Here is a 27991-nt window from a genome sequence, read left to right as displayed (position 1 = left end):
CTATCTACCTCCCAAGTTTAGTTTCAGATCCTACTGCAAGAAGCCACAACTTTGAAGACCAAGCGCCACACGTACGTGATCACGCACACAGCTCCGCAGCGTAACAGCAGGACAAGCCGTAAGCAGGACGTGCCGAGCCCCCGGTAACCGGCAGAGGGATGCGGCTGTCAGCCCGGGGGGGGTCAACCCGCGGTTAGAAGCAGGGGCAGCGTTCCGGCAGCCGCCTCCCTCCGCCTCCTCCTCCTCCCGTTCCGAGCCTTGCGGGTACCGGCAGGGCGGGGCGAGGCGGGCTGGTGGCGGCTCCCGCGGGACTCCGACCCCCCCCGGCCCGGCCCGGCGGCGGAGGGCGGGCGAAGGCGGCGCGGGCTGCACCTGCCGGGCTGCGCGGCTGGGCTGGGCTGGGCTCGGCTCGGAGCGGTGCGGCGCGGCTGGGCTCGGCTCGGAGGAGCCATGCCGGCAGCCACTGCGCCGGGGCCGGACGAGCCGCGCACCGCTGCGCCCGGGCGGGACGGCGGCGGCGGCCCCCGCGGGTTCACAGGTACGGGCACGGCGGGGTGCGGGACCCCCAGCCAGGGTGGGGATGCGGAACTCTCAGAGCGCGGCGCAATCCTCCGCCGGGGCCGCGGGCGGAGAACCGGGGCATCACCGCGGGTGTCGGGCCGGGCGCTCGGCTGTCTGGGGGCGGGTGTCCCCGCTTCAGCCCCAGGCACAGGAACGCCCCGGCGGTCACCCCGGTCGCGGTCAGGGGGTACGGCTCGCGCTGGAGGCTGCGGTGCCCCAGATGGGCAGCACCGGGTGAATTCCGGAGAGTGGGAGTTCGCTCGCCCGGGTGCGGCGCGGGTGTGCAGGGGTCGGACGGCGTGAAAGCGAGCGATGCTCGGAGGGAAAGGTCCGGCACGTAGCGAGTGCTGCGCCGGGAGCCCGCGGAGCGAAGAGGCACGTTGACTGGGGAGAAAATGGAGATATCGGTGCTTTAATGAAATAGGGTGCTGCACCGAGGAGTAAAATGGGAAGTGAATCACCGGTTTTTTGCTTCCTCTTCACCCCCCGTCCCCTCTTCAATCCTCCGGTTTCGTTACTCAACTCGATCCTGTAGAGCCCAACAGCCTTTGTGAATCTCTTTGACCGGGGGCGATTAACGTGCTGGTAATGGGAGCTGATAGAGGGTCCGGCCGTAACGCCATGACCTCCGCACGGCGCGGGGTCTGAGGAGATGAGGGGGGAAGCGGCTGCGGGTTCACCGCACCCATCCGCGCTGCTGCGCGCGGTGCTCCGCGGCTCCCCGTGCCCCGCAGCGCTCCGGGAACGCGGAGCCGTCACCGCACTGCCCGACTGGTTGTGGTCTCATCTGTCTGCGCTCCTCATCGGCGCTGTCGATGAGCCGGGTTTTATTACGTCGACAGAAAGAAGCAAACATCTCCGGGCTGACGGCGTAGCAGCGCTTTGAGTCGCATCCGCTTAAATGTGCTTAACTGTGCATTTAATTTGAATTTAATAGAGCAGTTCATTTTGAAAATATGCAGCGGGCTCTGGGAAACATACTTGAGAGCTAACAACTTGAACGCGAGCTGCTCTAATTTCTGCTATTGTTACTAATTATTGAGCTTTTTGTCTGCTGTACGATCGTGTGTTGTTGCCTGCTCATGTCGATTGTGCCCTGCTGTGCCTGCAGTAAGGAGTACTGGGCAGGGCACGGTCCGTGTTGTGTTCAGCCCTCTGATCCCACATAATCTTGTCCTGTGCTGATCCGTGGCAGGGCTCCCAGAGATGTGGGATCCGTGACAAACAAATGGCAGCCAGACTGGAATCCCCTCAGTTAATGCCTTGGGTGTTTGCAAACCTGTCTGCGGGGTCAAACCGCATCACTGCATTCCTCACCTAGAAAACACGAGCATTTTAGTCTATGCTTTTGAAGTCAGAAGAAGAGAATATAGCATTGTGTTGCAGTGCTGTTCAGGAGACATTTCTCCCCTTAGTAAAGAAAAGGATTTTTGGGGCTTTGTGTGGAGAGGCTGAAAGGGAGAAACCTGTATCAGGGCAGGGATGGCTGTGCAGTGCTCTCCCAGCTGGGTCCAACCAGAACAACCAGCACTGCCCTCCCCAGGCCTGCCACACCAGTGGTGTGGGCCAGAGGATCCAGAGAGGTGCTGAATTAGAGTCAAAAGGGCTGCAAGGAGCGGGGCACAGATGTGCCTGCATGCAGGTCTGTAGCTGTGGGGCCAGTGGGCTGGCTAGCAGCGGGTCAGCAGTCCTTCTGCAGGTGCTCCTACTGCACTGCTGTGGAGATCTGCACACTTCCCAATTGGTTGCTGCACATGGCTGTGCTGCTGTTAAAGCTGAGTGCTTTAGATGGCTAAATTATAACTACTTGTATAGTTTTAAATTAAACTCTTGCTCAGGATGCTTAATTTGAAGTGTGACATGTTATTTATGCAGCAATATTTGCAGGAAAAGTGACCTCTAGGGAGAGCTGATGACAACGGCTGTGTATTTCATTTATCGTGTTCTTATCGGTGATCATTTTTCATTGCTGCTTTGATTGAGTAATATTTCCAGCCTGGAATGGCAGCATGCACAGATGCCCTCATGCACTCCTTCTGCAACGATGAACAGAAATGCTTCAAGGTTTCCATTTGAATTAGTCTATGAATGGGAAGGAAGTTAGGAGAAGTTCGTCGCAGCCTGATGCTTGACCACTCAGGGCTCCAACAGCCTTGTGCAGAATAGATGTGTGGTGACGGTGTGCCCGGCTCCTCCCACTCCTGCTGCCTCCCTCACTCTCACCTTGAGAGTACAGGGTACTGAGTGCAGGCCCAGCAGGGTGATTGCAGGCTCTGTCTGGAGAAACAGCAGAACTGCTCACGTAAGGGCTGACTGAGGCTTCCTGCCTGTCAGGAAGGGAGGGACAGCCCCGTGGCTGCGGAGCCGCAGTGAGCCCTGTGCTGGTTGTGTCACTGGGGCTGTGCTGGGCTCTAGGTGGGAGAGGAAAGTCGTGAAGGTGAGACTCTGACCCTCTGTTTTTCTAGAGTGGCACTTTGGTTTTTGCCGTGATTCTTCACTCATTACTCAGTGCGGTCCTGTAGCTCTTCTAAGGCTGCTCTGCCCCAAACTGGGACAGCACGTGCTTCTGTAAACACAGGTGTACCTGAGCAGGCACATCAGTGCAGCCACAGAGAAAGCCAATATAGGAAAGAAACATAAAACACGCTGGAAATATTTCTGTGCAGGACTGTGGCCTGGATGGGTCTCTTGCTGCTGAACTCTTGGCAGTTGTAGTTCAGTTTTGTCCCTCTGCCTTCCTGCACCAGGAAGGAGCAGTTGCAGTGCAGCTGGGCAGTGTGCTGCAGGAGGCTGTGAGCACTGCGTCCCGCTTGGCTCCTGGAAGAAATCACCTGGCAGGCAGCTCTGAGGGAAAGGCCCCGTCTCTGGGTTGGGACCGACCTAGGCTGCAGTTTGCTGGGGGAGATATCCCTGTGTACGTGCTCTGGGTGGCTGTTGTGGCCCTGGTGGTGTGCACCAGGCTGGGTGTGCCTTTGGTGTCCCTCGAGGTATCGGTTCTTTTGTTACAAGCAGTTTTTTTTTGCACTGAGTTTATCTCTGCCAGTGCAGCAACTGAAGACGCGTCACTGTGAGCTTCTGGTTGCTCTTCCAGGAAAGCAAAAGCAAAGCTGCTCTTCAGAGCCACAGGTGCTGCCTATGGTGGTGAGCTGGGTCCCAGCTCCTTCCTCTGGTCCCTAGCTCAGTTTTTAGACTGGGGAAGAAAATGTTCATCTCTAATTTCCATCCTTCAGAGCAGAAGGTGAGGTGACCTGGAGTGCACTGGCTTGTAATCTCCACTTCCTTTTTCTCCCACGAGATCAAAGTGAAACCTTCTATTAAGTAAGATACCAGAAGTGGCAGTCACAGATTTCCAGCTACACTTTAGCTCCTGTACTGCAGGATGCGAATCTCAGTGGCTGTGCATTTGCACCAAGCGTTGTTATTGCTTTGAGAGAATGATTTTTGTACTTGTCATGAAAACTCTAGAATGGTGCAAAATAGAGAAGAAGAGTTATGAGGTCGTCTACCACAGTCCTCCACAGCACAATATTGTTCCCTGTGGTATTCTCCAATACCTTGTCCAGGCTGCTTCTAAATTACCTAGATATAGAGATGAATTATGTCTAGGCTTACAACTTTCTGTGAGGGAATGAAATGAGCCGAATGTCTTGGACCCAGCACATGATATTTCACAAATCAGAAGTCAGCTTCGCACCATAAAGCCCAAACCACCCAAACTCAACCTGGACTGGTTGTGGGCAGGACTGAGGTGGGCCTGCTGCCCTGGTTGCTCCAGCAGAGCAGAGCTGGGGGCCCACGGGCTCCCATCAGAAATCAGCACGATGTACTCAGCCTATTGGTCAGTGCTGGTGGAGCTGGCACCGCAGCATTTTGCCTTCAATCAATTGACAGGGACAAGGCAGCGTGTGGGACAGTTGCTGGTTTGCACTTGGGCATCTTATTGTCATGCTGTCTTTCAAATGCTGTTGCAGATAAGCAGCTGTGCTACTGTGCAGAGCAGTTTGGACTGGTGCTGTGAGCCTGAAGAGCTACGGGAAGAGGATTTTGCGTTTGCAGGAAGCCTGCCTGTCTTGCTTTTTGTTTTGTCTTCAGATGACGGTGAGAAATGCAGAAGTTGCAGAATGAGCAAGTGCTCGCCAAAATAAATCAATGGGTGCCCGGTTTGATAGCGGTTTGCTGGCAGCAGAGCTGTATGCAGGTGCAGGGCCGGCCCAGCGCCCCGCTTCTCGCTGTGCGGGGGAAGAGGACAGGTTAACTGCTTGCCTTTCCTGTAGTGCAGCCGTAAGCGATTAACGGGCCACAGAAATGGAGCCCCTCCCCTACTGAGGGCAGGCTGAGAGCTGGGACTGTTGAGCGTGGAGGAGAGAAGGCTCCAGGGAGAACTGAGAGTGGCCTGTCAGTATCTAAGGGGGCTCTAAGAAAGAAGAGAAGAGACTCTTTAGTGGGGTCTGTGTAATAGGACAAGGGGAAGTGGTTTTGAACTAAAAGAGAGGAGATTTAGATCGGACATGAGGAAGAAGTTCTTTACGCTAAGAGTGATGAGGCTCTGTCACAAGCTGCCCAGAGAGGTGGTAGTGCCCCATCCCAGGGATACCCAAGGTGAGGCTGGATGGGGCTCTGAGCACCTGATGGAGCTGTGGGCATCCCTGTTTGTTGCAGGGGAGTGGGACCAGATGAACATTAAGAGTCCCTTCCAACTCAAATGATTCTGTGATTCTCAGGCAGTGCAGTTTTGTGCAAACAAGGAGGAGCTGCAGTGCACAGCCATCACTGTTAAAGCAGACAGAGCTAAGTTTTTCCCTCTTTGTAAATACAGGTATGGGCTGTCCCTGCCTGCTGTGCTGCTGGGATATGCAGCCTTCCCAGAGCTGCCAGCAGTGGATCTGGCTCAGACCACAGTGTCGCGGATGTGTGCTGTGCCAGCAGGGCTGCCCTTTGGTCTGTTTGCCTCAGCCAGTTGTCACTATGTGTGTAATCCACCTGCAATCATTTACTGCTTTAATCGACACCATAAACACAATGGAGTGGTTCCTTGTCCTTACGCTGCTGTCCCCATCCATCTTCATGTCATCTTCCACTCATTCCTAGGGCTGGGGAGGCTGTGAGCAGCTGTGCTGACTGTGAATCACTGAGCTGGGCACAGCCTGGCCAGGAGAGCCTGGCCTGGCAGCAGGGAGATGCGGGAGACCAGAAGACATGAAACCGTGCAGGAGGTTCTTAAATCTGACTGTTATTTTCTCAGTTCATGGATGATTTCTATCAGCGCAGTTAATCACATGCTATTGCTAACTCTTTCAGACCAGTGTCTAAAAAAATCAATTATTCACAGAAATTCCTGCTGACAGTTGTGAGTGTCGGGTCACAGTTCTCTGGTGTGCAGTTAGCAGCTTCAAACAACAAACTGAGAAAGGAACAGCAAAGGGGAGAAATGCAGGCTGCAAACCCAATGCTCAGGTGGGTTCCTGTAGCAAGGGGCTGGAAGCCATGGGAATGGGCAGAAGGTTTCCGTATTCTTTTCAACTAAGTGTTTTGTGCAAACACAGTTCTTAGGCCCAGTTGTTTAGGGCCAAGAGTGAACGCTTCTGTAAAAGGGAGAGAGCTTTTTTCATCTTCCCAAGCTCTCATTTTGGGGTGGGTTTTGCAGTTAGCTCAGAACCAGACTCCAGTGCCATCCAGCAGAGGTTGTCACTATGGGGCAGTTGTCATGTGGGAGTGAGCAGCTTCTTCATCTGCTCTTATCAGTGACAGTGCCAGCTGCTCCAGCAGATAGCCCACAGCTGCAGTGAGGTGTGCTCAATGTGTGGCTGCTCTTGGTAGTGAGTGGAGAGCATCCTGGAGCTGTGCCATGGCATGCCATGTGGATCCAGGGGGAGCTGGCAGCACTACACAGTGAGAGCAGCAGCCCTTGCCCTGCCCAGATGTATGGCAGGATTTGGATTTGTACCTGCTTGCTTGCAGGTTCAATATAAAATCGCTGAAGTTAGGTGTGTAAAACAAAAATTAAAAAAAAATCATCTCCTATAAAGGGAAAAAGCCAAATGGTTTTACAGGTTTTAGCACCTCCTTAGAGGTGCTAAACCATTGTGTAGGTGAAAAGCTATAAAGATGAAGCATTTTCTGACAGCAAGGTCTTGTCTTGAAGCCACTGGTAGGACTGGTGCTAGTGATGTATTTGTGTTAGAACTGGCTGGACGATGTGGTTTTGGCATTTTAAAGAGAACAAAAGCGAAAGGCTGATTCCACCAGAGCATCTGCTTTTAGTCAAAAGGTTCAGGTTGTCAGATTTCTACGAGAAAGTGCCTGGAGATGTCTCCAGACCTCAGAAATGCCTATCAGCAACATCGTCAATCAATCTATATATATATATGTGTGTGTGTGTGTGTGTAAAAGTGCTCAGCTCTGACATTGTGGCATCATCAGTTTTTGTCCATAAAACCTTTTATAGGAATGGTTTGAGCTCTGCTTTCTTGCCTGAGGTGGGCACACCATTTGCTGTGTTCACCCATTCTTTTTTGGCCTGTGGTTACTTGCTGGTAAAGAGAATGAAGCTGCTTGTAAATACTGGCAGGGCTGCTAGCGTTCATGGGCTCTTGGTTATCTCTGCAAGAAGGGAGGGTGCTGAGATAAGGAGAGCATGGTGAATGGTTTGCTGAAGATTGGAGGCTCCTAAAGCTTGCCTGCTTTCCCACCAATACCTGATCCATGTTAGTGAGGTCCTAACTACCCAGCTGGGTGCTCGGTATGTGGATTTCTGTAGAGTATCTGTTTATTCAGTTTATTTAGCTCCATCTGCCCCAGTACATCTTATACATTCGGGGTCTGAGCAAGTGCAGGTGAAAAGCTTAATTCAAATTATTCCTTATAATTTTATCCCCTGTTGGGTCTTTATTTTAGAAACTAAGGCACAAACTGTATGTTCTGCAAGTTGCATTGTTTATTTATCGCCTGCTTTGGGGTGACAAATTGAGGAGCCCATCAGTAGCTCCATCCACTGAACAGTCACAAAAGCAGCTATCAGGTCTTTTTTGTTTGCTAACAGTTCACGTTAAGGCACAGTTCTCGGGTGCTCCATAGTGGATGCTTAGTTGATTATTATTTTTTCCATTTTCATTCTTTTTAATATGGAAATAATGGTGAAGAGAGAGAGACATGAATTCTTCACATTTGCCTTGTGGACCCTTCCTGTTCAGTTACATTGTTAACTCTTCAGAAGTGCCATAACCCACTTTCTTAGTTCTGTTGGAAAACAGAGTAATAATGTACAGAAAACCCATCTGTTCTTGCTTCTTGCTTTACTGGGGCCTTCATCCAATACCTCATTTTCCATCAAGTGCTTTTTTCTCAATTAATCTTTCCCATAAGAAATATATTCAGTATTGTCCTTGTTGCTAGATCCCAGAGTAAAATCTACAGATGAGAATAACCTGACTTTGATGTAAATTGGCAAAAAAAAAATCAATCACAGAGATGGCAGTACAGCGACTGGAACAAATCCTCACTTAAGAGTAACATGAAAGACAGAAATAAGAACCATTTTACACCAATTCCAAATGTTATTTATGTTTGAAATGGGAGCGGATTGTGCGTGCTGTCAGCACACCCTAATCTAGCATCTCGGTGATGTGTGGCTTGGCTTTTGCATGGATTAAGGCTGCTCACAGCCCTGCAGACAGGGAGCATTTCAGAGCTGGGAAGCGCTTAGCGTTGACTCCTAAATCTCACTGCAGCTTGTTTGATGCGCCAAGGCAAAAAAGCCAGATGAAAAATGCTGGGAGGACAGAAGGGAATCAGCCCATCAGTCCCTTCTCCTGTCCCTGCTCCGACCCTTCAGGTCCTGTGGTCTGAATGGATCCCAGCTCTCCATAGCCCTGAATGGGCCACCAGAAGGGAAGCTCCCTCTGTGCTACCATGCTACACGGCTCTGCCATCATTGCTGTGTGTGTTGCAAGCAGTGTGTTGAAAAGTCAGTTGTACCTATGGAGCAGCCAGCAGGAAAGAATGAGGGAAAGCCATTAAGAGGAGCAAGCCTGAGTTTTGGGCTTGCATGTAATGGCAAATGGGCTCTTCTTATATATGCAATCCAATTAGAGTCTGTTGGCTACGAAATGGTTAACTTAATCTGTAATTACAGTTTGCTAACCAGCTCTTTAGCTGCTGGTACACAGTAACAGGGAATGCTGCCTGGTCCTCACCCCTGTTGGAGGTGTGTGGGCTATGGGAGCGTTCCCTTTCTTCCCTGTCTTCCTTCCTTGTCCCATGGCAAGCTCTTCCAAGAGCTCCTCTGTGAGCTTGCTGTGGATGTTTGACATTACGCCTGTGACTTTAGGAACAGTAATTTCAAATGCATGCTTTTCTAAGAAAATAGTCTTGCAGAAATAATATCATCAGCCTGCTGAGTTTCTTCGGGGTTTATAGAACCTAATGTTCTGTCTATTTCTGGCATCTGGCTATTACAGCATGTTTTAGTTGCATTAAGTAGTCAACAATAAGCAAAGCAAAAGCTTGAATTATACGTGTATGGAAATAATGAGGCGAAGTCACGGATGGCTCTATTTCTGCACAGACAGCAAGTGGCTATCTTAACAAAATGCTTTCAGATAGCTACTGCCGTATTTTAGATCATTTTGGCATATACTTATGCAATGTATTTGATTTCCATTTGCTGTGTTTTGCTGTATGGAGGGAGAAGGAGCACAGGCAGTGTGTAATGGGCAAGCGTTTTTCAGTTACTCTTTCATTTCTGTTTCCTTATCAGCAAAACATAAATCTGCAGCATGCTGTCAATGAAACCGTATGGTAACTCTTCCTGACGAATTGATTTTGCAATACAGATGACCCTGTGTCTGCATGGAAGGAGGCTTTTTGGATTATTTTGTCTTAATTTTCACATTACTCTTTAAGTTTCAGCACCTGGAAATCATATATTTGGATGTTTCTGAACTCAGTGGTTTGTGTGAATTAAGAATTTACAGAGCATGCTCAACTTTAGAGTTTTTACTTTGGAGGCAGTTATTTGTCATGTGAAATAATGTGTTTATTTGCTATAGCCAATGCCTTCCTGTCCTGTCAGACAGCAGCATCAGATTCCGATACTTTCTGAATGTCGACTATCCACTTAGTGTGAACTGAAGAAATGCATGGTATGAAGGATCTCTTTCTTTAAGAGAGTGTGCAGGTGTGCCCATAGGATTCTTAAGGTATTTGGCTCCTTATGCCCAAACTGGCCCATTGATGGCCTATGGTCTGCGATGACTGCAGCTGAAGCAGTACTTTGGGTGGTGGGCAGCATGGATAAGGTGCTTTGTGAGTCCCGTGCAATGAGTGAATGAACCAGCAGTTGTCTTCACAGCTTCTCTTAGAGCTCAAAATCAAGAAGTGATTTTCAGCCTTTGCTTTGTAGTGGTGAGTGAGTTTTCTTCTTGTGCTTAGAAGTGGCAGCCTGTATCTGAAAACATAAGCAGAGCACAACCTGGGACTGGCAAACAACCTATGAGTCATGGGAACTAGGTTTGGGAGACACATCAAATCTAGGAGGGAAGCCATGAAGCTAATCAAAACTAAACAGCACGTCATGGATGGGGATGTTTATTGTGAACTACTCACACATGGCTGATAGGCTCATGGTAATGCCTTGCTCAGTCCTCCCAGCTGTAAGTGCTGCCTGCCAAGCATCACTCTGTGGGGCTTGAGATGCAGCTGTTGCAAAAGTGAAATAAGTAGTATTTATGGCTCTTATTTGACATTACATTTCTGACTAGTGACAGTTACTGCAATCCAAGGCATAATATTTTCTAGATATTTAGAAAATAAATACAAATCGAGATGTAAACCTGGCCAGTGCAAGTGTCTGCAGTGTTGGTGTTTTACTTCAGTAGACAATGCAGCCTCCATGTCAGACCTCAGCTGAAAACAAAAATTCCTCCTTGTAGCAGATGTTGTCAAACAAGCGTGCCTGGAGAGCATTCAAAGGCTAGGTCCATGCAGAACATGGAGTACAAGGAATGGAATACAAGGAGTACAAACAGGAGGGTGGAAGCACACTGAAACAGTAGTTTTCAAGAAGTGGAAGGATAAAAGTAACCTGGCAGAAGAGTGGGTGCAATGAGTAACTGCAAGGACTTCATGGATCAATAATAGAAAGGGATGCTAGAGCTCACAAGAGAGATTCGAAAATGAATTATTAGAAGACTATTGCCAAAGAAAACTAGGGCAAATCTGATCCAGTGGTTTTAAATCTGAACTTGGATAAAATTCAGAAGCTTGTACTGGCAAAAATCCCATCTATGTGTTTCAATAAAAGCTCTTATTAAAATAATAATAATAATAATAAAAGCCTTTAATGTTTTGATGCTGGCCAAAGAAGAAATGGTATTGAAAAGCTTTAAGAAGAAGAAGAAACAGCGTTTCTTGTATGGCCACATGCAGATACGTGGAGTACAGTTGATGAACTTTTAGTTAAGGTTCTGTGTAAACACAAGCATAGAAGCTTTCAAAATTTTATCACTTATTGGATGTTGTCAAGAGGAGTCTCAGAATTACTGCCTCAGTTACATCTGTGCAGGGATGTCATCTGGGGATGACATAATGCTATTACAGCACAGGCCAAAGCAAGGAAATAACCACAGCTTAATGGGACTCTGGCAAAGGAAAGGCTGTTGCAGATCTCTGTAATGATCAAGTGAAGGAAGTATTTTTAAATAATAATGACGAAAGGTCACTGACATTCTGAGATTTTAATCATTCAACACATGCAATTATGGGCAAGGACAATGCAGGAAAGTGTAAAGAGTGCTGGCAACAGCCACGTAGTCAGAATGGCCAATGGTGGATTAAAGATTAAAAAAAAAAAAAAATTTGGAAGAAAACATCAAGAGATAAATTACCTATTCTTTGGATGTGTAATGATTCCAGGTAAACTGGCAAGTCTGCTGAAAGAGTCTAATGAGGACTGCTTAGGAGGCTGAGGAAACATAACAAATCAAACTTGGCTCTGAGATACTTTCTGCATCTCTTGCAGCTAGAAGCGTCACTGACGTGAGCTCTAAGTATGTGATCTGGTACCTAAAAGTAACCTTGGAAGTGTAAAATGCAATGATGTGGGTCTTTTGCAGCTTATGATGATGGCTTTTCAGAGCATCTTGGGTGTTTAAGGTGAAGAGAGAAGCTGGTAACACTCCAAAGTGAGGTAGGAAATGGTCCAGCTCACACATCAGTGTGTTCCAGCATCAGATGTTGAAAAGAAGGACAAGAAATAAGGGAAATGACACTCTAGGGAAGGTTTGCTCTTGTAAAGGCAAGTTGCTGCCATTGCAAGGGCCTGAAAGAAAAGGCAAAGCGAACAGTAATAACCTATATGGAATTAAGAAAGGCATGTTTTTAAAATGCAGCCCTCAGTGTGTATTTACTTAGATTAGACCAGTAATTGACACTGTGGTTTTATTTGGTGTTTTGCTGAGATTCCTCTGGTTTTGGTTTTCCAGGGATTGGGTTTTTTAAGAGTGTAGACTGAAGATGAGTCAGTAGTAAGCCCATCTCCTGCAGTTTGATCAGAGCAGCTTAGAGTTAATTAATGACTGGAGGGTTTTTTGGTATGAAAAATGAAATAGATTTGATATCAACATTGTAGCTCTGTCCAAGTGTTCTTGAGGAGACTATTAAAACTCTCAATTTCTTTCTGATTGTACATGTGGAAGGCATATTTTCCATCCTTTATTATTTTCTGTGCCATCTTGGTGTTTGCCACTCTGGCCTTGCAAGAGCAATCCCACTGCCTCTGAGCTGCCCCTGCCCCTGCTGAAGTCATCTGGAAATCAGCTGAGAGAAGGGAAGTTTGGTTTCTGATGCAGAAGCAGTGCTGCTATTAAGTAAGCGAGTGTTAAAACAAAGACAAAAAAAAAAAAAAAAAAAAAAAAAAAAAAAAAAAAGAGGGATATATAAAGCAATTCTCAGGTTCTGTCAGTGCACAGGTACAGGAATAGAAAAATGCAGTTGTTGTTGTTGTTATTGAAGTATAGTTGGATATTATGTGTTGCCTTAATGACTGACCATTAACATTTATGTTACAAATGAATGAAACAAGGAATATTGTGGCAACAAAACAAGGCTAGTGGCTGACAATATGTTGCTGAGAGGCTAATAACTCAAAGAACAGCTGTATGTACTGCAAAAAATAGGAAGAGAAAAGCCAAAAGAAAAAATGAAAAAAAGAAATGCATGGTGATACAGCAGTGTTAGTGAATGGAGATGAGGATGTGATGTCTCTATTTGGCCACTTTTCTCCTTTTCCTCTCCCTATGCAAAGGCTGTGGGAGTTGTCAGCTCAACTTACCAGGGATAGCAGAGGTGCAGTAATCTCTGAAAATGAGGAGATTCTCTAAGGTTGTGATAAGATGCTACCATATAGAACTGGGGTGCTGAAGGATGTGATCAGTCCATTAGGTCTTGGAAGGTTTGTGTGAGAGAGGATGTGTCATGAATGTTCTCTGAATGGAAAATGCCATCTTGATTACCTAATTAAACACAGAGCTCAACAATATGAGAATGGGTCCAATGAGACCATGCCACTCGTAGATCAAATTTTGTTTTGTTTGAGTTTGTCTGGTTTTATTTGTTTGTTTTTTAATGTTCATTGTGTAAAAGAAGCTGTGCAGCAATGTAAGTGAACCCCACTGCATGGGGCAGAGAGCAGAGGAGCTTCTGGCTGGCGTTACAGGGTCTGGCCATGGACTGGCACCTGGCAGAGCAAGCAACATTGCCCGTGCAGAGCTTTGTTCCTTGTTTTGGCCATTAACTTGGGCTGATTTAAAATATGATTATGGTCAACCAACCAAAGTGAACCTCCACTTTCTGCTCTCATATTGCATTGCCTCGTGTATTTGTTCTGCAGGGCAGTGCAGCCATGTGCCCCCTCCCCAGCTGGGCACCCTGCAGATCATTCATGGCAACGGCACAGCCGTCGGGACGGTCATCGCCTTCCAGTGTGCGGCCGAGCACCAGCTGGAGGGGCCGGGCGTCATCACCTGCATATGGAAGGGGAACAATACCCAGTGGACGGCAGAAGTGCCCTCCTGCAAGCGTAAGGCTCTTCCAGAACCATTCCCAGTCCCTCTGGGCTGCAGTGTAGTTATTTAGCTTCACGTATCTCCTACAACGTGAGGATTAATTCTAGACATCTGTGCAAGAAAAAAAGACAAATTCAATTTCCTTCAAAGTTGCCCCTGCTGACTGTAATTGCGCTCCATATGTGTTCTGACATCGTTAATTATTGTGACATAGAAAAGACTCCATCGGATTTCTGCCCGATCTTACATCACCGGATCCGGTAGTGTTGCACCCGAACAAACGTGGCTCAGGGTGTTCTGTTCTTTACAACTTATAGAGATGTGACCAACTAATCTGCAAATGTATTTACAGATCTCTAATCTGCTGGCATTCATTTCTGAAGATAACTTGCTGTAAAAGAAACATGGCAATATTTTTCAACAATATCAGGCTGTTGCCTGTGGGCAGCTGCATGGGAAAGTTACCATATTAACAAATAGCATTTGAATGGCAGCATCATTAACTACCTTTCATGCTGTGTTTCTTCTTATTTATTATAAAACAGTTAGTAATTTGACTGGAAGTAGACTCAAGCAAAAATCTACTGCATGGTATTCTGAGCTTTGTAGTATCTGAATTGGGGAGCTCAGTCTGTATCTCAGATTTGTATCATTTTAAATCACTGGTATTAGCTCTTCAGACTCTTATCAGTCCTTCTGAAATTCAGGTGTTCATATCTCCGGTTTAAGAGACTCCAGTAAAGAAAATAAATGACAGAAACCCTCCACTTTGTGTAGAGCTGAACCATTCCCTGTGCTGGTATTCGTGTTGAAGGAACTAGATGAGTTCTGAAGTGAGATATGGTTAGAGCTCACAACAAGGTGGCAGAGGTCTGAATTAGCTTTGCCTTGCCACATTCTCACTCCTCTTTTGTCTGGATAAATGCATTTCTGATGTCAGATCACTGTGAATACAGAGCCTTACAGATACCATCCCTTCCAACCCCAAACAGAGGAAGACCAGTTGGTCACTTCCTGGCATATGGGATATCAAAACATAGAGCCATCCTCAGTGTAAAAGGCTTCTTTAAACCCACATACCCTTCAGTATTTGTGTTTGCACTTTCCACTCCTTGTCTACTATTGATTAAAATGGTCTGGTAGCTCATCTGCATTTGATAGACCGACCAAGTTGTGCTTTTTAATTGCAGTGCTAAAGACATTTTGTTTAACTGCAGTGCTAAAATACTTATGAACAATTACTTATAAACAGGAATTTTTAATTAGCCAGTTTAAGATCTGTGTAGCTTTAGGTTGAAGCCAAGATACTTCAATATCGTAACACATGCTTAACACTAAGCTACTATTAGCATAAGTGTAAAGCAGGTAGGTTTCAGCATGGTTTAATGAAAATATGAGAGATAAATATGTTGACCTCAGAAATGTTCTCCTGTGTTTGCCTTGCTGCAGCCATATCGAAGTATGAGACTTTTGGATTTAAAGTCGCAGTGATTGCTTCCATCGTGAGCTGTGCCATCATTCTGCTGATGTCCATGGCTTTTTTAACCTGTTGTCTCATCAAGTGTGTGAAGAAAAGTGAAAGGAGGAGGACTGAAAGGTATGTCAAGAAAAGGCTTTTAGACAGACCTGGCATAAAATGTGTACACCATGTGCACTCCTGCTGCGATAGCACAGGGCTCCTTTCCAGGACTTGATGCTTAGAACACCGTGATGATGTTAACTACTTACAATCCTTCATTTGCAGAGTAGAACGTAGGCGTAGAAAGATATAAAATCAAAAGTATTTAGGTGCCTATTTTTTTTTTTTTAATATTGAGTGACTGAAGTGGACCTGGACAGATCTAGATCTACCCAGTATTATGGAGGGGCTGAACATACAAGTCTTGCTCTCTGGCCCAGTCTCTTTCTCCTTGAATTACTTAAGTTTGGCTGTATCTTCTCTTCTTCTCTCTCTTCCTTTTTATTCCTTTGCTCTCATCGAACTCCTCTGGGAAATCCAATCTACTCATGTCAAAACCATCAAAGCCTTCACCATCTGCAAAGTGTGCTTAGTGCTGTCCCACAGATGTGACAAATAAGAGCTGGAAAGAAAGACTTAGGATTTTGTCGTCTGGCTCGAAGCATGAGACAGTGGGCAGAATTACAAGCAGACAAGGGAAGAAGTAAAATTTACTCATCCAGTCCGTTATAAAAACTTATTGTGAAGGATGACTGAGTGACCAAATGTGTCTGAATGCTAAATTCAATCAGCTGTTGTTCATGAGAGCATCCACTCAAATTTACCTGCTGCAAAAAGTGTTCTATGTGCACCTGTGCTTCGTTTCCTTCTCTCTTTTCCCTTCGTCTCCCAGTGGGCTGGCTACTCCCAGCTGAAGCCAATGAGCTGCACTTCTTGTTGATTTTTAGTCACCTCTTGCTTCAGAGAAGCATTTGAAGTGAGGTGAGGGAGAGGACTCAAGTGAAGGTCTCTGTGCTCTGAGCTGTGTTTTATCCAGAGCTGGGTGGGAGCCAAACCTTCTCTTTGGGGGAAAATTCTGTAATTTCAAAATCTGACTGAAGCCAAAATATGGATTTTTTTCCCTCATTTCCCTTGAAAGGATTTTGCATGGCAAAGAAGCCTTTGGTGTCATTCATAGTATTAGGTTTTCACTCACAGCATGAAATAAATTTTGAAATGAAAAGGATGACTGGCATTTTCAGGATCGCTGCTTTTCTTTCTGATAAGACTATTCATATCAAAGTCCTTGTTATTCATTTATTTAAAATGAAGTTTTGTCAAAATTAGCCAGCCGCATGACTTTGATGTCTTGTTATTTTTCTCTTACCAGAGAAACAGACTTTTATACTGGGCATTTTTACTCAGTTTTGCCCTAGAACACCAAATGGTTCCCTTTGCTTCCCAGTGTACTGCTGCCCTCTGTCCTGTGGCAGTAGTCTTGCTGCAGCTGGGTCTCCAAGAGCTTGAGCAAGTGCACATAGAGGGAGCCTCTTCTGTTAGATCAGTTGATGTAGTGGGGAAATGAGGACCAACCTCTGGATGCACAAAGTGTTTCTTGATCCAAAGAAGAAATGTGGGTTTGGTAACACGAAGTGAGAGCACTTAGGAGGACGCTGGTTAAATAAATGTCTTTCAGGCCATCTCTGAAAGAAAAGGCAGTCTGCATCTGCAGAGCAGGGAGTGTGTCCTCATCTCCCCTTCAGCTTTGAAATCTGCCTGTCTGCTTTTTCTGGCTCTCTTAGTAGATTGCTAAAAAAGGTCACCTCTGCCTATAAGCCTGCTTGTAAGATTTCTGATGATCCAACAGGACGTGCCATCCTGTGCTTTATCCCTGCATTTGGGAGATGTCAGACAGAGGCATCCAAACACCCTCCCATAGCGTAGCCTACTCCCAGAGCTCTCCCCATGGCACAAGCATAGCATCCATTTTCTTTGGTAGAAGCAGGACTGCATCCTGAGAGGGTGGAGAAGTCATGGAAATGAGCATTGCCATTCCTCGCAATCTGATCTCATCCCAGCAGCCAATGTGATTGTTAGTGACTCTGCGAATGTTAGAACTCTTTTAAAAACAGGAAAAGCAATTGTGATTTTTTTTTGTTGCTGTTGTTTAACCCTAGAGCTGAAGAAAGCAGCATGAGAAGTGCCTTGGGCACATCCAGAAGGAAATTCTGAAGGCATCCAAACACATTCTTCTCTTTAAAAAGTCAATAAAATCATATAATCATTAAGGTTGGAAGAGACCTCATCTAGGTCATCTAGTCCAACCATCTACCTACCACCAATACTGCCCACTAAAGTGTGTCCCTTTGTACAACATCTAAATGTTTCTTGAACACCTCCAGGGATGGTGATTCCACCACATCCCTAGGCAGCCCGTTCCAGTGCCTGATCACTCTTTTTGGAAAATAAATGTTTCCTAATACCCAACCTGAACCTCCCCTGTTGAAACTTGAGGCCATTCCCTCTCATCCTATTGCTGTTATCTGGGAGAAGAGGTTGAGCCAGGCCTCACCACAGCCTCCCATCATGCAGCTGTAGAGAGCAGTGAGGTCACCCCGAGCTTTCTCTTCTCCAGACTGAACAATCTCAGCTCCCTCAGCTGCTTCCCATATGACACATGCCCCCAGACCCCTCACGGCTAGTGAGGTAATAGATGTGGATTTAGATTTAAACTCCAGTAAATCTGTGGTCAGATAAAAGCTCAGGTATGCAACTGTTCATCACAGTGCTGTTTTACTCTTTTTTACGCTTTATTCACAGAGACATGCAACTGTGGTATCAGCTCAGAACTGAAGAATTGGAGAACATGCACGCTGCTTACTTTGGTTATAAGGGAAGAAATAACAACAACAACAAGAAACTCAGGAATAATTCTGTATTTGATGATGTGACTAACATGGCATATGACAACCAAGGCTTCTACAGGTAAGGTTGTTAAAATATAGTGATTTTGAATGAGGTTGTTGAAGAAATTTTAGTATTTGCTAAAGAATATGCTTAGCAGACTGCCCTGAGGAGGTCAGGGTATGGCAGCAGCACTGACCTGGAGCAGGCAGGCTCACCTGCTGGGGCAGAACGTATGGTTTCCTTGAGCTTGCCTGTGCTGTGGGAGTTGTGTTGCCCAAAGGTGGCAGAGAAGAAAAGCTGAGCACTTGGTTACTCACAGCAGTGCTTGGTGAAGCCTGGTCTGCAGAGGAGGTTGCACCAGGTTAAGTGGAGAAAAGTTTTTAATTGGCTTTGTTAAGTGGATGCTAAACAGCAGCGGGTAAGTGGTTACACTGTGTGGTTGCGTGGTAGCAAGCTTGCCTAAGAGCCTTAGGAGAGGAGCTAACCAGGGTCAGCCCAGGGTGTTCCCATTCCTCTGTGCCTGGAGGGCTCTCCAGAGAAACATGGCAGTCAGTATGTGCAGGGCAGCACAGTGGGATCCTCAGCTGCAGCGTGCCACTGCCCCATAAATGCCACCATGGTGGGAACCCCGACCCTGTGGCTGCCCGGAGAAATGTCCATGCTGAAACAAGGTGTGCCCTGTGGTGTGAATGCATGTGGGGTGGGCAGAGGTGTTTTTATTGGTTCAAAATCACCTCTGAATGTGTCCAGATGTGTTGTCACCAGCAAAATAAATTTGTACCATCTGTACAAATACATGTCGTTGCGTCTTTGATAACCTCTGAGTGCTCCTTTGTCATTCTGTATGGTATATACAGCACAATCCTTGTTTGCTTTTAATTCACTGCTCCTTTGTAGAGCTTTTCTGAACAGCGGTACCTGTGATTTGTAGTGGTTACCTGCAGAAAACAGCTTTATGCAGATTGCAAACCTGCTTCCATGTCACAGTGCAGCTGGAAATTTTATTCCAACGGAGCACTTACATGAAAGTCTGATGGCTGTTTAATCAATTCTTAGCTTTGGGTGTTTTCAGAAAGAAGTATAAAGCTAATTAAATGAAATTTATAATCTCAACAGCTTTCACAAGTCTTAACGACGCAATTTTTAACTTTGGACAACTTCAGTCTTTCACAGTGTAAATGTTTTGAAAAAGTGTAATCTGCTTTTAAAATAACAGGAATAAATAAACACAGGGCTATCTACAGGGCATAGAGCTCTGCTGGAGTCTCAGCTCCTTCTGCTGCTTATCTGCACCACTCCACAGGGCAGAAGCTGCTGTGTTATGTTTACCGAATTCTGTACATCTTTTCTTAACTGAAACGAGCAGGGAATACACAATTCTTCTGGATAAGCAGCTTCTCTGGGGCCAGAAGTAAACAGTTTGATTATTTCTTTAGAAAACTGGAAGGTGTGCAGTTCCCCAGTGGGGAAATACAGAGGGCAGGAGGATAATGCCTGTGAGCTCTGTTTTTACTGCTTGAACGGAAGAGATGCTGTGTTGGGCACTGGGGCACATACCCACCTCCTGAAGCATGAGGCCACTGTCAGCCATGTCAGCTTGCTTTCCAGGATGCAGAGGTGATGTGATCCTGGCTAATGACCAGTGAGCAAAAATCAGCTGGAAGAACAGGCGTATCATGCTGTGCACACCAGAGAAAGGGTCTAGCTGTTTCTCTCATAAAGAACAGATGCTGTTTCTAATCGGACATAGTATCCAAGCTGTTACAGACCAAATAAAATGGTTTGGGGATTGCTCTAGGAGCAAGCATGGTCTGTTATCAGTTCTTACCACACTCCCTTTTGTCACCTGAATAAGATCTACTTAATAGGGTTAGTAAAAGCTATTCCCTTCTCCTGTTTATTTCTGTTAAGTGGATATATGCAGAGGATGAGGTGTGGAAATGATGCTAACCTGTCTTGTGCCAAGTCTCAGAGACAACAAGTTGTCTGTCAGCTCTGCACCCCTTGCAAGACCAAATGGTGCACGTCACAACTAGGTGAGGTCTCAGCATGCTGTGCTCTGGAGATGTCTTGGCTGATCTTTGTCCAGATGATAGCAGCCTTTCAGGCTGATCCAGATCTTGCCTACGTACATTGTCTACCAAACAGTTTGATTTGCTGCTTTGGGGAACAAAAGTGCTTTAGTAACAAATACAATGAAAAGCCAGTTCTTTCAGGCAGGTAAGACACAGGTTATATTTTGAAGAGTAACTCAGGAGCACAACGCTATCATCTGTTGAAGTGATGCCTTAGTTTGCTGATGAGATCATTTTGACTGTATTGAGGTACCTTAACAGAGATCCAAAATGCTGACATGAAATATCATTATAAATAATGCAGGATCTGGCTGTTGGACAGCTCAGGCTCCAGTGTGTTTTTCTGGTTCTGTCTGCCCTAAAACAAGGTTCTCATCCTCTTGTGTTTGAAGTGTGGAACAAATGTGATGAATATGTAGTCTCACTGGAAAACATTGAATTTTAATGACAACTGCTGTAACTATAATGAGCCCCATTCTGGCTTCTTAGGTACGTGAACAAATTGCTTTAAAATGCTGAGAAATATGTTTATGAATACCTGGGATCATTAATGGCTGTGTAGTCTCTGTTGATGCTGCTGCTTTGCTTGGGTGTAAGGAGCCATAAGGAGGTTAAAAATAGCAAATTTTAGCAGCTCATACATGCAGGAGCTGTAAGCCTATTTGCTCTTTTATAATATTGGAACAATTCACTAACACTGAGTAGGAACAGCAAGTTACAAGGCACAGGGTACTGGGAGGGATGTGCTTCCCCCAGAAGGTTGGAGCAGTGGCAGCAAGTTGCTACGTGAAACAGGACTGGAGATTAGCAGAAGGCTGATCCTCAGCTGCAGGAGATGAGAGCAACCCGTGGGCAGCCTGGCAGCCAGGGTGCAATGCCTGCAGCCTGGAAAGGATGCACTATTGCCTCCCTGATTTTGTGGCAGAATGAAACCAAGGATGTTAAATTCATCCATCCAAGGTGAAAGACCATCCTGAGAACAGCAGATAGCATCATGCTGCTTTGGATTAGATGGTCACCGTGAGTCTCATGAGGACATTAGCACTTAAAGTGCCATTCTAGGTTTAAAAGGTTTTTTGTTTGTTTGCTTTTTAAATGGGTAAGCTCCTGAGCAGAAAATTTGAGTAAACTGAAATAAATTTGAGTCTGTTGCCTTGGGGTACCTGCCTGGAGCCTGGGAAGTTGGGCAGCCTGAGCCAGCAGCCACCTCTTTTCCACGAGGCAGTGGTGCCTCTGTGACAAATCACTAACATGTGCACCAGCTCACAAAGCCAGCGTGAGGGCAGGCAGCAAACTGCTTTTGGCACACGAGGGCAGTAAAGGCAGAGATGGCTGTGCCAGTAGAACACTTACATACTGACATGCAGGAAAGGCGTGGAAGTAGTAGTGAGAAAAAACAGAGAGCTTGTTTCAATTCTCATCAGCTTCTGAATTACAATGAGAAATAGCCATGCTGAGGGAGGCCTTTGCTTGCTTTGGTTTTTCAGCACACACGCCTGTGTCCTGTGCAAAGACAGGCACTCCCTCAACTCAGAGATGTGCTGTTATTTTCCAAGGGAGAATGGACAGTCCAGTGTTTTCACACTAAGGGAGAGCTGAGTTCATGTGGAGATTGACTCCTTTTCAACATCTTTATCAAAGACATAGACAGTGGGACTAAGTGTACCCTCAGCTAGTTTTCTGACGACACCAAGCTGAGTGGTGCAGTTAACACAATAGAAGAAAAGGACACCATTCAGAGGGTCCTGGACATACTCAGAAAGTGCGCACACAGCAATTTGATGAGGTTTAACAAGGCCAAGTGCAGGGTGTTGCACTTGAGTTGAGGCAATTGCAGGCATTCTTACAGGCTAGGAGAGAGTAACTGAAGAGATGGACTTGGAAGCCCTGATGGACAAAAAGCTGCACATGAGCCAGCAGTGTTCTCTTGCAGCCCAGAAGACCAGCAGTAGCCTGGGCTACCTCAACAAAGGGGTGGCAGCAGGGAAAGGGAGGTGATTTTCCAATTCTACTTGGCCCTTATGAGGCCTCATGTGGAGTACTGTGTCCAGGCCTGGTGCCCCCAGCATGAGAAGGATGTGGAGCTGTTGGAGTGGGTCCAGAGCAGGGCCATTAAGATGATCAAGAAGCTGGAGTGGCTCTCCTTTGAAGAAAGGCTGAGGGAGTTGGACTTGTTGAGGTTGGAGAAGAAAAGGCTCTAGGGAGACAACATGGCAGCCTTCCAGTGCTTGAGGAGAGCTTACAAACAGAAGGGGACTGACTTATCACGTGGTCTGATAGTGATAGGACAAGGGGAATGGCTTTAAACTAAAAGAGAAGAGATTTAAGTTAGGTGTTAGGAAGAAATCTTTTACTCAGAGATGGTGAGGCCCTGGCACAGCTGCCCTGAACTGTGGGTGCCCCATCCCTGGAGGTGCTCAGGGCCAGGCTGGATGGGGCTCTGGTGGTGACAACCCTGCCCGTGGCTTTAAGGTATCCCTCTAACCTAAGACATTCTGTGATTCCATTATATGATTCCTTTTACTCCTCTGTCAGCTGAGAGGATAACCAGATAGAAACCAGCCTCACTCAAAAATACATGTAAAGATCAGCAAAAAAACGTAGTGATTTTTCCCCCCCGTTGTGAAAGCCTTTGGAAGAAGCTACGCATTCAACATTTGGACTGTTCTTGAGGTGAATTATTTTACACAGCTCTAGGCCAAGTTATAAAGCATTCTCTGTGAAGTAGCGATCTGACTGCGGGAGTGAGTCAAATGGAAAAGCCCACGTCTCGGTAGGCTTCAAGTCCTCCTTCACATATCCACTGCAGCTGGAGCATATTATCAAGGAGAAAAAAATCTCTTCTGCAGAGAAAGAGGCTAGTGTAATCTCCCACAGAAGATATTTTTAGCACCTGAATTTTTGTGCTGGAGCCCTTTTTGACTATAAGATGCATTACCAGCATGCCTGGCAAAGAGCAAGTAAGGGCAGTCCAACAGAAAAAATGTCCAAGTGAAAAGATTTCACAAAAAAAAAAGCCAGAGTGCTCTTAGGAGAGGCAGCTTGGCGTTTTGAGTCCACTCAAGAAGCTGTGTGCAGAGTCGGCAAAATTAGCTCATAGCTTTGGCCTCCACAGTGAAACAAAGTGTATTTTCTTTTTCTCTTTGATGTAGTGAGGCTGAAGTTTTCCACTACCTTTTATAAGGGGTTCCACCGGAGCTGCAAATCAAAACCTTGTGTTGCTCTGAACAGTGTCAGCATGTGCCCAGGCCCATGGAGGACGTGGCTATTGGCCAGAGGGGGAAAGACCCTTGGCCACGTTCCCACCTTTCCCTCTGTCCCATCGAGACACTTTCCCAGCTGCTTTCCCCCTCTAAACGCATTAGTAGAAGAAATTACAGAGCCTAAGGATCTGATGGCCTTTTGCTAGCAGCTTGCTGTGGTGCAAGTTTACTGCAGTGAGGGGCAGCGCTCATGCTGAGAGACAAAGTGCTGCAGGGCTGGATGGAAAACACAAATAGTAGTAGAAGACACCAGGACAGCCTGAGTGGCTGTCAGAACCGCCCCCCCCTCCCCCGTCCAACAAGCTGCAGAGTGAGGGTTGCATTAGAGGGAGAATTAAGGGAGCAAAACTTCTACAACAGAGGCTTCCTGCAAGACAGTCGGGGTCCCCAGTGTGTCTTCTGCACCTGGCGTGCCATGAAGGGCTGTGGGAGCTCATGCTGGTTCTGTGTTTTCATTAGATTTCTTTTCATGTTAAAAGTTGGACTGCTTGAGCCTGGCTGAAGATGCCGCTGTCCTACACACCCAGCTGGATCTCTGACTGCGCCTGAGCTCTGCATGCTGTGACCTGGCAGCAGGATGGCTGCACCAAGGGGCAGAGCTGAGCTCATTTCTCCCTCTGAGCTTCCATTTCTTCTGTCTGTGCCCACAGCTGGTGTGAGAATCCCACTGCCCAGGGATGCAGTCTGCGTGACATCCTTGTGTGTGGAGAGCAGCAGTGCTGCAGGAAGTAGTGCAGGGCTGACTCCACTGCAAGAAGCATCCGGTGAAGCAGCTGCAAACAGCACAGACTGTGTCTCATACAGCGTGCACAATCTATGCCATTCCCTGTGTGAGGGCTGTCTGGTTATGCAGCTCTTAGGAGGGGGGGAGCAGACTCTTGCACAGCCAAGGGGCCTTTACGTGCTTTTTGCATAGACAGCTGCACTCTGTGATGTCCCAACCTGAGCTTCTCTATTCATTTCCCCTTATCAGTTATCATGGTGCTTTGTGCTCCACCACCTCTCTGCCACTGAAGTCTCAGCACCTTCTGATGCACCTATTTCACAGAACTGCCAGGTGGGGGAAGTGGGCTGTGGTTTAGTCTTGGGGCCCTGTGTCAGTGGCAGGAGTTACAGGACACGTTTCCTGTTTACTTAATGTAAGAGAAATAAAAATGCAGTGAAAGAGAAAGCAGAACCAACCAACCAAAACCTTGCTCCTTTGTATCAGCAATTTGCACTTATCTTTCTCAAATGTCAAGTATTGTGCATCTAGATGGGATATTCAGCATGTGGCACTTCTGGATGCTCTCATGTTTCCAGCTAGGAATACAGGGAAGTCTTCTAACCTTCTGACTAGGATGGTTTGGAGTAGCCCAGTTGGAAACTAGCATTAAGAAGCCAAAAGGGGTCATATTTTCCCTGCTAACCTGGGCGCACCTCCTTAGGTTCTGTTCTGCTGTGCTGATCCCTCATTGAAAGCAGAGGTGGTTCAGATGCCTTTACACTTCCTGGCTGTAGTTCATGCCCCAAGTAGTTTTGTAACACAGCTTTCTAGTGAAAGACGAGATTTAATGTCCTCTACAAGACAGATGTATCTGCAGTGTCTGTACCAGAGCAGTTACTTGTAACAGTGCTTTCATTTTCTGCCCTTTCCCTGTGATCCTGTGCGTTCCTATATGAAGCACGCTTCCCACGAGCGCTCCTGCTGGTTTCCTGCAGCCAATGCAAGCAGCACACACAGGCTGCACCTCTTGAAACGCTGCTCATGTGCACAGGATAGGGCCAGGCTGTCCTGGATGCAAGTGCACAGACTGCTGCATTCCCCTCTAACCAAGCGAGGGCTTTCCTTCTGCACCGCTCACAGCACTCAAGTGCACCTAGTTGTATTCTCTAGTTAGCATTGCATTAAATTGAACGTGGAGACTCATTTTATTGAAAACAAAGAGATGACATCTGCTCCAACTCTACAGATCTTTCCAAGGACTGCACCAGCTTTTACAAACTCAATTATTTGCACCATTGCCACCTAATGCTTTTAATGCTGGAAGAAGCGAGCCCCTGTGTTACAGCACAAGCAGTTTGCAAAGTGCCCGATGTGCAAATAAAACAGATCGGAAGGTTCTGTATTCTCATTAGAGCAAGTAAAACTGAAGTAACTTTTCCCTTCATTCCTACAGATTCCAGGAGGAGTGGACTCGGGACATGGCAGCTTCGGGGCGCTGCAAAGCCGGTGAGCGGCTGCCCAAGCTCAGCAGCAGCAGCAGCAGCAGTGCACCTGGGAGAGCCACAGTGCCAGGACACAGCACTGCTCTGCACACCGCGAATTCAGTCCATGTGGTTCAGGTCTATGGACACACAGACAGATACAACAAACCCAGGTGTCAGATACCTGGCTAGCTGCTGGCTGAAGTGCACTTGCTTCTCTGGACCAAAATGAAGTGGATCGAAATAATGTGCCTTAAAGATAACGCAGGAAGTTAACTACTCATTTGAATCTGAAAGTTTTATATATTACAAAGTGATTATTTAACAGGAATACTTTGAGGTCTGATATAAATAAAATAAGGAATGTTGAGGCTGGCTGTCAGCAGCCATTCTCTGCAGTGCTCTGTGTGTTGTGGCCGTGGCAGAGCATCATGGCTTTCTTGTGTACCTCCCGAGAGGAACGGGAGCCGGTTTGTGTCTTTGCCTCATAGAAATTCACTGGTGATAATTACACTTTCATTACACCTTCCTTAACCCGTGTTTTTTGTAAACATTTCAGGAAGAAAAATCACCCATATTTTTACACAGCGGTATGATAGAATGACAATAAGATGTTTTTTAGTTAAAAGCCCCTCTCGTTCTGCATAAGGGAGGCCTTACTGCTTAATTGCACTGCTCTGTGTTTAGAGGCCATGGATGGAGTGGTGCAGCAGGGCACAGCCCCAGACCCCCAGCTGGTCCAGGAGCCCTGAGGAGCTGCTGCTGCTGCACCCAGGGAGTTTTCACACAGCAATGACACTGCAGCCTGGAGTAAGGCAAGAAGACAGCAGGTGTTTAGGTAAACCTGATTCCTCGATGAAAGTAAAAGTAGTAATGAGTTAGCAAAGCAGAATTTGAACCATCATTGCTGCAGCTTCAGGAAATTGTGAAGGACGAGGAAGGCTGGGGAAGGTGCAAAAGGGCTTTAATAAGGGGAGAGCTGAGAAGCACGAGAAGTGCCAGGGAAAAGGTGCTTCCGATAGCCACAAAGAGCACAGGATGCATGCTTGAAGTATCAGTTGGCACAGAAGGCCATGGGAAGCAGCAGTGCAGGTGGGTGCATTCAGTGCCTCCGTGCAGAGCACCAGCCACTGGCATTTGTTGAGGTGTCTAATCCAAGAGGCAGCACAGTTACAACAGGATAAGGAAACAACACCCATACTGTCTTTCATTAGATTTGTGGCTCCGTTCCCTCTGGGACTGTGCTCAGTTTATGACAGCTGCACCCCCTGGAGTTGGTTTTATTGCCCACATAAACATTATTTATTGTCAGGAGGAAAAGGAGTGCTGTGCAGGGAGATGAAAGCAGCTGAGAACCTAAAATAGAGGCTTAAGTACACATGTTTATTAAGTTAACCCTTAAATGCTTGGCAGCCAGTGATCTCAGGTTCAGGTTCCCATTTCTGCTCCAAAGGAAGTGCATTTCCATGTGCATTTTATGGAACAGCTGAAACACCCCAAACTGCACACACGAGCACAGTGCAGCCTCCTCCCTGCAGAGATGCTCAGAAATGAATTGTTGCACATTGTAGGATGATAGGATAATTCCTCGATGATAGGATAATTCCTTGCAGATGAAAAACCTGCCAGCTGTGTTTGTCAGAGCACTGCTCGTTTTCTTTCCCTGCCCTGGGCTTTAGGGCTGCTCTCCTGGAGCAGACAGCTCTGCTGGGGCGGCTGCACTGCTCTCCTACTCAGCTTTGGCTGTTTGCAGAAAACCAAGAGACAGTTTTTAAGATCTTATGCTAAGTACTGACGAGGGACTGGTTTTTAAGCCAGCTGACACGCTGTTTACTGTAGGAAAGCTTCTGATCCTGACATCCTTTTAAATGAAAATCCACTCTTTGGAACAAATGAAAGAGAATCCGTTTGCCATGCTGGGAAGGCACAGTGTCTATGCAGTGCTGGATGGAGCCCTGCACCCCGCTCCTGGCAGAGCCCCTCCTGTGGGGAGCCCTCATCTGGGGGTCACTGCACAGCACTGTGGGTCCTGTGAGCCCTGGCACAGCTGTCACTGCTTGTTTTCTTAAGGTGCATATGTAAGTTGGATGTGAAAATCAGAGCTTCCATATGAAAATATGTAGGCGTCCCACTTTCATGTTTGATGGGAGGAGTTTCAGACTGGAGGTGTCCAACAACAGAAACAATCACAAGTCCCTTTGGTTTCCTTGATGATGCTGACATGGCTGGGAGGAAGCCTGTCTCCTGCTGCTAGACTACCTGTCAGTGCCCGTATGGCCATGAGGTGTCTGCTGTGGCTGAGAAAAGGGAAGGATACGTTTGGAGCTGTGGAACAAGGAAGCATGGATGGACACCAGAGCGCTGCCAAGGAGTGAATGTTGCTTTTGTTGGGCTTTCCACGTGGGTATGGAAATGCCACCATTCAGCTGGGTACCCACTGTTTGGGGTCAGCCTGGGGGCTGGGACAGCTTGGAGTTGGGTTGGGGCGGGCAGGAGGTA

At 46.8% G+C, this 27991-nt stretch overlaps 1 protein-coding gene across 1 annotated transcript; it reads left to right on the top strand.

Moving 5' to 3' along the window:
* Positions 1-206: 206 nt before the first annotated feature.
* SUSD3 (sushi domain containing 3) lies at positions 207-25890 on the top strand. Its single transcript, XM_031555508.2, has 5 exons — positions 207-538; positions 13448-13636; positions 15072-15219; positions 17881-18045; positions 25465-25890. The coding sequence occupies exons 1-5, from the start codon at positions 451-453 to the stop codon at positions 25682-25684; spliced, it is 810 nt and encodes a 269-aa protein (XP_031411368.2). The 5' UTR covers positions 207-450; the 3' UTR covers positions 25685-25890.
* Positions 25891-27991: the final 2101 nt, after the last annotated feature.

The sequence above is a fragment of the Meleagris gallopavo genome, chromosome 14 (assembly GCF_905368555.1).
Source record: "Meleagris gallopavo chromosome 14, MGAL_WU_HG_1.1, whole genome shotgun sequence".
In the NCBI taxonomy this organism is placed as follows: domain Eukaryota; kingdom Metazoa; phylum Chordata; class Aves; order Galliformes; family Phasianidae; genus Meleagris; species Meleagris gallopavo.
The sequence above is the reverse complement of the archived record's forward strand: the minus strand, read 5'-3'. Positions and strand labels throughout refer to the sequence as shown.

Excerpts from the sequence above, each read along its gene's own strand:
- SUSD3 (XM_031555508.2), top strand. The coding sequence starts at position 451 with ATGCCGGCAGCCACTGCGCCGGGGCCGGACGAGCCGCGCACCGCTGCG. Across the intron at positions 13,637-15,071 it reads AGAAGTGCCCTCCTGCAAGC|CCATATCGAAGTATGAGACT; the intron begins GTAAGGCTCTTC and ends GCCTTGCTGCAG. Across the intron at positions 15,220-17,880 it reads GAAAGGAGGAGGACTGAAAG|AGACATGCAACTGTGGTATC; the intron begins GTATGTCAAGAA and ends CTTTATTCACAG.